The sequence below is a fragment of the Juglans microcarpa x Juglans regia genome, chromosome 3D (assembly GCF_004785595.1).
Source record: "Juglans microcarpa x Juglans regia isolate MS1-56 chromosome 3D, Jm3101_v1.0, whole genome shotgun sequence".
Lineage (NCBI taxonomy): Eukaryota > Viridiplantae > Streptophyta > Magnoliopsida > Fagales > Juglandaceae > Juglans > Juglans microcarpa x Juglans regia.
Window position 1 is genome coordinate 13,575,636 of NC_054598.1, and position 10,927 is coordinate 13,586,562.

The window sequence follows — 10,927 nt, forward strand, 5'->3', positions numbered from 1 at the left end:
TTCTTAACAAAACTTTCATCAGGAAGCAGGGAAAAAGGGATCCATTATATATATTGAAGAAAATTAAAGGGAAGTCATCCTTCCCTTAGGTTACAGGGATGAGCTTAGCAAGCTTGATCATGTGTGGCAACAGAACCAGGTTAAATGCTGAATGAAGTTTCCTTGCGCGGGTAAGGCATTAGGCACACCATTCTGTTTTAACTAAACTGGTAAAAGTCTTAGAACTGCATCTTATAAACCATAATGATTCAGAGGCTATTTTTATCAAAAGCGGAAACACAGATTTTCTGCAATAAAAAGCTACAGTGCATAATGCCTGTTTTATACAAAAAAAAAAAAAATGTATTGGAACAGGGAATCATGGTCTTCAAGTGGAAACCATACCAATTGCTATAAATACCTATCAGATCATAACATAGAATGCAGATGCGTCCCAATGCTGCAATTCTCAAAGCACGCAAGGGATTCTTATGTGCTTCTTCATCTTTTCCCAACCAAGGCTACTCGGTCTAGGCAGGATCTTGTCTGCCAAAGGTAGCCGGAAATTCATCATACTGGTCGGAGAAACCATGACTCTCAGCCATGTTCTTCAATGACTCATAAACCTGGTACATAGAAGGTCTGTCCTTTGGCCTAGATGCTACACAAGTACACGCAATCCTCATTAACTGCAGAATTTCATCATCATGACCTTTTCCACCGAGAGCTTTATCTATGGCATCCTTGCTCCCACCAGTGACCAACAACTGACCGATCCAATCCACCAAATTTCCCTTATATCCTTCCCCTGCATTGGTGACATCAAGAGGCTTCTGCCCAGTCGCCAACTCCAAAAGCACCACCCCAAAACCAAAGACATCACCCTTCAACGACGCAACCATTGTGCTCGAGTACTCGGGAGCCAAATAACCAATCTCTCCCAAATCCCCATTCACATACGAGCTATCACTAGAATCACAAGAAGCCACGATCCTCGCTAAACCAAAATCCGATATACGAGCTTCAAAGTCATAATCGAGGAGAATCACGTCGGAGCTAATGTTTTGGTGCATATACGGTGGCTGACATGCATGGTGAAGCCAAGCAAGTCCTCTGGCGGCACCCACACCAATTCGCAGCCTCGTCGGCCAGTCCAGAAAACCATACTGACTATTGGCATTGCCACTTCCATGCAACTGAGAGTACAAAGTCCCGTTAAACATGTGCTTGTAAACCAAAAGCTTCTCTTCCTCCACCACACAAAAACCCAACAACGGCACCAAATTGGGATGCCTAAGCTGCCCCAACCTGTTCATCTCCGACCGGAATTGCTTCTCGCCAAAATTACAAGCATTAAGCCGCTTGATCGCGAGGGCCGAACCGTCCGGCAACACGGCCTTGTAAGAAACCCCCGTTCTCGTCGAGATCACTATGTGTTCCGAGTTGAAATTGTTCGTCGCCGCCAATAAATCCGCCAACCTGACTTTGACGAGTGGTTTCTGAAACAAAGAAACTTGAACAAGCTTGTGTGACCTCAGCAGCTCGACCCAGCTACCATCACCCCTACCACCACTACCCACACCGTAGCCTCGCTTTTCCCCAGTCCTGACGAAGCACCACCACCAAGTCAAAAACCCCAGAAACAAAGACCCGGCGGCACCTATAACACCGGCGGCGACGATAATAGCGAGGCTTTTGCTAGTCAGTCCACCACACTTGGACCCGAGGGGCTTTCCACAGAGCCCACCGTTTCCATCAAAGACCGATTCATCGAATTTCCCCAAATCTGACGGTATAGAACCCGAAAGATCGTTGTTGGCCACGGAGAACGTCTTCAAGCGATCCAGGCGGCCGAGGCCGTAAGGGATCGAACCAGAGAGACGATTACCGCTCAAAATCAAGGTGTTGAGGAACTTGCAATCGGCTATCTCCGGAGGGATCGGTCCAGATAGGCGGTTGGAGGAGAGATCTAAGGTCACGAGGTAGGGCAACCATTGGCAGAGTTGAGGAGGGATGGGGGCGGAGAGAGAATTACCGGACAGATCGAGGTTCTGGAGGTTCCGGCAGTACTTAAGGGACTCCGGTAACCCACCAGCAAGCTGCATCGACGGGAGCTCGAGGCTGAGCAGGCGCGTCTCCTTGTCGTTCCAGCAGGTCACCCCTTGCAGCTTGCAGATTATGGCAGCCGAGGTGTTGGTGAAGGTCCAAGAACCGAGCTTGTTCGTCGGGTCCGAGAGCGAGCGCTTCACGCCCTCGAGGCACATCACTTCGTCTTCGATGGAATTGCACGGGAACGAGCACAAAAGCAAGACTGAAGCTAAAAAAAGAACCACAATCTTCATGGCGCAAGAGTTGAAAGAGTTACAGTGACCTGGTTCGTCTAGACTTTCCCTTCTCTCTTCACTTTCTTAGCGCTGTGAGCTACAGCGGTGCGGCGGTAGCGAAGACCGGCGAATAAGGGTGAGACGATAGAGATATGGCGGCCAGCGACTACGTTCGGTACAGTATGACGGTGTGAGCCCACAAACACACAGAGAATGCAGCTTTTGACTGCCCGTTGATTTTCATTTGCTTGTTTGAATTTGTTTTGGGATCGAGAAATACAAAAGCGACGACGTTTAATATTCAAGCGGGCGGGGAGAGCGACACGTATGCAATTACATAGGCATATGAAGGGTAATCCATAAACTATGACACCTCATTTTATCTCATCTTATTTTTATAATTTTTTAAATTTTTATATAAAATATAATAAATAATTTAATTTTTATAAAATTATAATAATATTATAATAATATTTTATTTTATTTATTTAAAATCATTATATATTCAAACCAATTGGAAGGTCTTTAGATTCTAGTGACAGACACGTTGTTCCTTATTCAACGTGTATTCATAATAATAATAATAATAATAATATTTCGCTAAAAGATAGAGGGTTGAAGTTTGAAAGCTGGGTAATTACCAATTTAGTTGGGCTCTATCTGCCTATCAGGGAAGGTTTGTACCTGATTTACTTGCTTAATTAATACTATGATTGTGAGAGGTTTGGGCTTGGAACTGGTCTCCTATATCTGTTATATAATTATTAAAAGCTTATTAATAATAAATATGCATATAATTTTCCTTATTCAAAGAATTATTTATAGAAACCATAGCCCATAAGACATTGCCAGCACAAGCAACATTAATCGGTTGACTTTGATAAGATGACATTGGCACATCAGTCCTCGCAACATTTTTTTTTTTTTTTTTTTTTTTTGAGCAGTCCTTGCAACATTATTTGTGCACAAATGGATTTCTAATTAAAAAAAAATGAATTTCATTAATATGTATATATTTCTGTCATTCATAGTTGGGCTCAGCGCCTTCAAGGGGCCCGAAGCCCAAGGTTTTGGGTTACAAATCGGACTCAAATCCTCAGGTCTGGCCCGTGGCGAGGGTGGGTAATCCACTGCTCTAATTTGCGGCTGAAGTAAGCTTCGGACAAGAAACATGTCGTACGTTATGGGTTGACTGAGATGCTAATAATAATATATGTTTAGTAATTCAAAAGTAGTTCAGCTGCAGAATCTGACCAAAGAAAACAAGGCATACAGCAGCACAGAATATGGACAGAAAAAGCTGAAATCTAGAGTTTGGGCATACATGCAGTTGTTGGATACATGAATAACGACGATGAAGATGAAGAATTTGGGACCATGCAACTGTAAATTACTACCTGCAGACATTATATATATCATGTAATATCAGCACTCGGAGAGATTCTAATAAACAGTGGGGAGATAAGCATTAAGCTAGAAAGCAAAGCTAAAGAAGAAGAAGGAAAAAAAAAAAAAAAAGAAAAAAAAGGAAAAGGATCAGTTAGGAATCTTGCATGCATGCCCACAAGCTAGCTAGGTGTTTCTATTTTACTAACTGACGCGGACGCGTATCTGCCAAAATCAAATGAACGTTTGAACTTCTCGTGAAGCAATTGAATAGCTAGGGGAGAGAGAGAGAGAGAGAGAGAGAGAGAGAGAGCCGATTGCAGTGTAAGAAACAGTGCTCGATCCTAATAATCTAATTTTGACTGGATATTTGTAAGAATAAAAAGAAAAGCAAAAGGAAGAAGAAAAAGAAGAAGAGAAGGAAGGATTGCCAAGAGTGAAAAGTTGATGAAAAATGCTACTATCTTTCATTCATGCCGTGTACTCTTTACAAGGTACTGCTATCTATATATAGCAAGTAATCTAATAGACTAGGAATAAGAATATTTGTACAATTTACTAACTAATCTTGTAAATACAGAAAAGTACATGACACCTCATCCATTTGAGGGACTTTCTAGTAATTTACTTACAAAGGAATCTTCACTTGTTGGTGCTAAATGTAATGGCAGCTGTAGCAACACTGGTGTAGTGGGTAGTGGAAGGTGGTGATGCATGCTGCACCAATACCCCCGCAAGATGGAGAATATAAATTTACTATTCCCCTTAGAAAGGTGTAAGTACAGAAGATAAGAGGGTAAGGATTTTATGAATATGTCAGCAAGTTGAGAATTTGTTGAAACATGAGCAGTCTTGATGCTGCCTTTAAGAATTTTGACTCTGATAAGGTGACAGTCCACTTCAATATGTTTGGTTCTCTCATGGAAAACAGGGTTGGCTGCTATATGAATTGCAGTTTGGTTGTCACAATATAGGTCAACAGCTTGTGGATGAAGTACAAAGAGGTTAGAAAAAATTGTCTAAGCCAATTAAATTCTGTGGAGATGAAGGCCATGGCACGATATTCTGCCTCAACAGAAGATCTAGATACAACAGTTTTTTTTTTTTTTTTTTTTTTTTTTGCCAAGAGATGAGGGAGTGGCCTAAGAAAATGCAATAACCGGTGATAGATTTTCTTGTGTCAGGGCAAGGTGCCCAGTCTGAGTCACAATATCCTTTAAGGTGGATTGAAGATGTTGAAGATAAAAAAAAATGCCTTAGCCATGAGAATTTTTAATATATCTGAGAATTTTGTAGGATGCTGCAAGGTAAGTGGAAGTGGGATGATCTAAAAACTGACTAAGAACATGAGTGGGGTAGCAAATATATGGTCTAGTTAATGTTAGGATAGCAATCTGCTTATGAGGCGCCTATAAACAGTGGGATAAGGTATAGGAAGACCAGAGGACTTGCTAAGTTTGTGGTTTTGATCCATTGGAATTTTTAAACGTTTGGAGGCTAAATGACCAGAATCTACAAAGATGTCTAATGTATATTTTCTTTGGCAAAGATGGATACCAGATGGTGATCTTGCAACCTCAATGCCAAGAAAATATTTTAAGGGCCCAAGGTCTTTGATTTTGAAATGGTGATTGAGAAAAGCTTTGAGAACAAAAATAGAATGAAGGGAATTACAAGCCACGACTATGTCATCCACATAGACTAGAAGGGCTGCGAAAATGTCACCATTACTATAAGTAAAAAGGCTATAATCTACCTTAGATTGAATGAAGTCAAACTGAATGAGGGAGTGAGAAAACTTGTCATACCATTGGAGTGAAACTTGTTTCAGGCCATAAAGACTTTTGAGCAGTTTGCATACTTGACTCAGAGAGCCTTTGTGATAGCCAGGGAGTCTTTTCATATAGATTTCTTCTTGGAGGTCACCATGGAGGAAAGCATTGTTTACATCAAACTATTGAAAGTGCCATCCTTTGATAGCTACTAAGGTAAGAAGGGTTCTGACAGTAACCATTTTCACAACTGGTGAAAAGGTCTCATGGTAGTCTATACCTTCTTGTTGAGTGAAACCTCTAGCAACTAACCTACTTTTTTCTCTCGACAGTGCCATTTAAGTGGTATTTAGTTTTGTAGACATATTTACAGTCAATGGAAATTTTTCCAGGGGTAAATCAGTGAGGACCCAGGTTTTGGTAGAAAATAATGAAAAAGTAGGTGATAATTTATCATAAGAGAGAGGTGCAGATAAAGGAAATGAAATACCTGAGGAAAGAGGTGATGAAACCGGTGATTGAATAGGTGAGATAGAATAAATCTGCTGAGAGTGAAATTCTTGAAGATATTGAGGAGCTCTTCTGGTTCTTGTTGATCTTCTGAGAGCAGGTGGAGAGGAAGAGTTAGGGGCAAGGGATGGAGCTGATAATGGAGAAGATGGAGGAAGTGATGGCATAGAATTGATGGTTATTTGAGGAGAAGTCAGAGAAGATAAAGGGATAGGATTAGAAGAATATGAAGGAGAAAATGAAGAATCATTAAAAACTGGCAACTTGGAAGTGGGTGAGAAAAAATTTTGATGATGAAAAGGAAATATATGCTCATAAAAGGTGACATCTCTAGAAAGAAAAATTGCATTGGTGGCAAGATCAATGAGTTTATATCCTTTGACTCCAAAAGAGAAGTCAAGGAAAATGCATTTCCTGCCTCGAGAATCAAGGTTTTTTCTGTTTTGAGATAGTGTTGAGGCAAAACATGGGGGGGGGGGGGGGGGGGGGGGGGGGGGGGAATTAAACAAGAGCTCGAATGGTGTCTTATTGGACAGTAGTGGACTAGGAACCCTATTAATAATGTAGGCTGCAGTAAGAATACAGTCACTCCAATATTTTTGTGGGAGATTAGACTGTATTTTGATGGCTCGAGCAATGTTTAAGAGATGTTGGTACTTTCTCTCTAGAATGTCATTTTGCTGTGGAATCTCTACACAAGTTTTATGGTGTGAAATTCCTTTTTTATTGAAAAAATCTATCATCTAAAATTCAAGTCCATTATCACTTCTTAGAATTTGAACTTTGGTAGAAAACTGAGTTTCTACTAAGTTGCACAAAGCTTATATACAAGGCCTAGTATGTGACTTGGTTTTGAGTAAATAAATCCAAGTACTTCTAGAAAATCATCTACAATTGTTAGGAAGTACTTGGAACCATCATAAGCTATAATTGAGTTGGGTCCCCAGATGTCACAGTGTATGAGCTCAAATATTTTTTTGCTTTTATGAGTGCTAATGGGAAAGGAAGTCTATGATGCTTAGCAATTGGACATATAAGACAAGGTTTATCACTAGAAATAGAAGATAAGTGATTTTTTATAGAGAAATCCAAAATTAAAAGTAATTTTGAAATGGGTGTGGCCCATTTTACATTGCCAAATATCTGAAATGGAATCAACATTATTGAAAGTAGTGGAAACAAAAAAAAAACTTGTAGATAAATGAACAGAAAAATGATGAATGAGTGCTGTTGGTGGAACTGCAGCAGTAACCAAATGGTATAGACCATTTTTTATCTCACTCATATCAATCGTGGTCCATGATAAAAGGTCCTGAATAAATCAAAATTGTGAGAAAAATAGAAGAAATAAGAAAGGGAGTTAGTCAATTGTTTTGCTAAAATCAAGTTAAAATTGAAAGATGGAACACAAAGCACATTGTGCAACACCAAGGTGAGTTTGACAGTGTCTATGTGAGAAATAGGTGATGTGTTACCATTGGGAAGTCTTACAACAAAGAAAACATTAGAAGTAATGACTGAGAGAAATGATGTGCTACAGACCACCAGTGTCAATTATCCATGGTGTTTGATGTGCTTTGTTGTGAGCTTGAGTAGATGAAGTGAGGCAAAAATGAATACCATTCATGAGAGAAGGAGAAGAACAATCTGTTTGGACAGTGTTAACTGAGTGGTTGGCAATGGAGGCCTCCTTTGACTGCAATAGAGACAATAGTTGCTGATATTGGTCCTTTGTAAATGTTAGTTTCTCATCTGCAGATGCTACTGGTTCAACTGAGGTGACATGAGCAGATGAAAAATTGGGAGGGTTATTCTTAGCATGCAATTTATGCCAAGGTGGATACCCATGAAGTTTATAGCATTTATTTGCCATGTGACTCGTTAAGTGACAATAAGTGCAAAGAGGAGGATGTGCATTGCCTGCTTTGAAATAGTTTTCAAGAATATGGCCTTGTATTTTGCATCGTGTGCAAAATGGTCTATCACGTTTGTATGAGTCGGGTGGTTTGGAAGGTGTTTTGGATGGGATGTATGGCTGCCTAACAGCAAATGCCATAGAGTAAGGGGAAGGCAAAACAGAAAGCATGTGATTCTGCATTTCTTGTTGCTAAATCAGGGAGAAAATTTTGTTGATGGGAGGAAAAGGTTCTAACAACATGATTTGGTCACAAGTGACAAGATAAGACTCATTAAGACCCATGAGGAATTGTATGACACAATCCCTTTGATATCTATCAAGGAGAGATATCAAGGAGAACATTGAGCTTTCCACAAGTGCAATCAGGCAAAGGATCATATATGTGGAGTTCATCCCATAATGTCTTAAGTTTGCCAAAATAAATACTCACAAAATCATTTTCTTGGTTCAAACCTATCCAGGCCTTTTTCAATTGAAAAATTCGATGGCCATTTTGTTGAGTAAATCTATCCTTGATCTCAACCCAAATCTGTCTAGCATCACCAACAAGTGCAATGCTAGATTTCAGAAAGGAGCTAATTGAATTTTGAAGCCAAGAAACAACAAGGTCATTACAACCCTCCCATGCATCATGTAGAGGGTCAGAGGGATTCTATGATTTTTAACAAAGTGCCATTGATAAAACCAAGTTTATTTTTGGCTCGAAAAGTTCTGCACATAGCTCTAGACCAGGTGGTGTAGTTTTTTGTGGTGAGGTGGTCTGGAACCAAAGGAATTGAAGGGTTGTCCCCATAGTCAAGTCTGTAAGGGTTGATGATATTGGTAAAGTCTGTAAATATGGTGTTTGAGTCGTCAGCCATGGAGAAACAAAATTTCACTCTTATGGCTCTGGTACCATGTAAGAATAAAAGGAAAAGTAAAAGGAAAAAGAAAAAGAAGAAGAAAAGTTGATGAAAAATGCTACAATCTTTCATTCATGCCGTGTACCTTTTACAAGGTATTGTTATCTATATATAGCAAGTAATCTAATATACTAACTGTTGTGAAAAACGATGACAATTAAGTAAAAGCAAACACGAAAAATAAGCAATCACACACGACACAGTATTTACTAGGTTCGAAAAATTGCCTCCGTCCACGGGAGTTGCAGATGATTTTTATTTCTCGAGGAATCACAATACAATGTGTGGGACAGCTACTGTTCACTCTAATACATCACAAGTCAAAACAAAACATATAAGTATGTATGCGGTGAAAATCCTAAAGAATTCAGAAATAGTCATGTTCGCTCGAGCGGCGTGTCGAGCCCGCATCGAGTTGTTTCCAGCAATCGCTCGAGCCATGTGTTGAGCGGCTCTTCAAGTGAACTCTCTGACTTCCCTCCGCTCGAGCAGTGTGTCGAGCGGTGTCGAGCGAACTCTCTAACTTGTCTCAGCTCGAGTGGTCTGATGAACTGTCTTGAGCGAACTCTCTAACCTGTCTTCGCTCGAGCGGCTAGAGACTCTGCTCAAGCGGTGTGGACTAGACTCCACAATACTCAACAATTCTCCCACTTGGAGACTGGTACACCCACAATATCGCTCTCTGGCTCAAACATGATATTCTCCACCTCTGTAACTCACTGCCCCTGTCTTCATGCTAGAAGACTAACTGGAGTTGCGCACAACTTCAGTTTCTCAAGTTTAACACCATTTTTCAACATATCAGCAAGGTTCTTACTTCCATAAATTTTCTCAAGTAACAATTGTCCATCATCTAACAATGATCGTATAAAGTTATACCTAATCTGAATGTGCTTAGTCCTGAAATGAAACGTTGGGTTCTTGGCAAGGAATATGGCACTCTGACTGTCACTGTAGAGAGTGCCATTCTGATTCTTTTTACCCAATTCCTCCAAAAAGTCCTGTAACCAAACCATCTCCTTTGCAGCTTCTGAAACTGCAATATACTCAACTTCTGTAGTAGACAAAGAAATTGTCTTCTGTAAATTGGAACCCTATGAAACTACAGTACCACCCAGAGTGTAAACAAACCCTGTGGTACTTTTTCTGGCATCAGTATCTCCAGCTAAATCAGCATCAACATAGCCCTGCACATCTAAGCCCTCTCCTGAGAAACACAAGCACGTTTCTGATGAGCCTTTTAGGTACCTCAAAATCCACTTTATTGCTTCCCAATATTGTTTTCCAGGGTTACTCATGTATCTACTCACAACTCTCACTACATGGGTAATATCTGGTCTAGTGCAAACCATATCATACATAAGTGAACCAATTGCTGAAGCATAAGGAACCTTACTCATGTAGTCTTGTTCCTCTTCTGACTTTGGTGCTTGATCTTTGCTAAGTCTAACGTGACTACCCAAGGGTGTGCCAACTGACTTGGCCTTGTCCATATTGAACCTGTTGAGTACCTTTTTCACATACTCAGCTTGTGAAAGTCTCAACGTGCCACTGACTCTATCTCTAACAATTCTCATGCCAAGGATTTGGTTTGCAGCTCCCAAATCCTTCATTGCAAAGTGCTCTGACATCTGCTTCTTCAGATTATTGATCTCATCAATACTAGTCTCTGCAATAAACATGTATCCATATAAAGCAACAAAATAATGTAAAAATTGTCAAACTGCCTGACATAGCAGCAGTGATCTGCCTGACATCTGATGTACCCTGCACTGCACATGAAGCTGTCAAATTTCTTGTACCACTATCTAGGAGCTTGCTTCAGACCATACAAGCTCTTCTTTAGTCTGCAAACTAAACATTCATTTCCCTGTACCACAAACCCCTCAGGTTGGTGCATATAGATGTCTTCTTCAAGATATCCATGAAGAAAAGCTGTCTTCACATCTAACTGTTCAAGAAATAGATCTTCAATAGCAACCATAGCCAGCACTAACCTGACAGTTGTAATCTTTACCACATGTGAGAAGATCTAAGATTAATCAATGCTTTGTTTCTGCTGAAAGCCTTTTACAACAAGTATGGCATTGTACCTCTTACTGCCATCATGCTCAGTTTTCACCCAGTACACACACT

General features: G+C 40.2%; 1 protein-coding gene across 1 annotated transcript; it reads right to left on the reverse strand.

The window, feature by feature from the left end:
• Positions 1 to 258: 258 nt before the first annotated feature.
• On the reverse strand, positions 259 to 2,545 carry LOC121255694 (probable inactive receptor kinase At1g27190). Its single transcript, XM_041156177.1, has one exon. It carries the CDS (start codon positions 2,319 to 2,321, stop codon positions 510 to 512), a length of 1,812 nt encoding a protein of 603 aa, XP_041012111.1. The 5' UTR covers positions 2,322 to 2,545; the 3' UTR covers positions 259 to 509.
• Positions 2,546 to 10,927: the final 8,382 nt, after the last annotated feature.

Excerpts from the sequence above, each read along its gene's own strand:
- LOC121255694 (XM_041156177.1), bottom strand. The coding sequence starts at position 2,321 with ATGAAGATTGTGGTTCTTTTTTTAGCTTCAGTCTTGCTTTTGTGCTCG.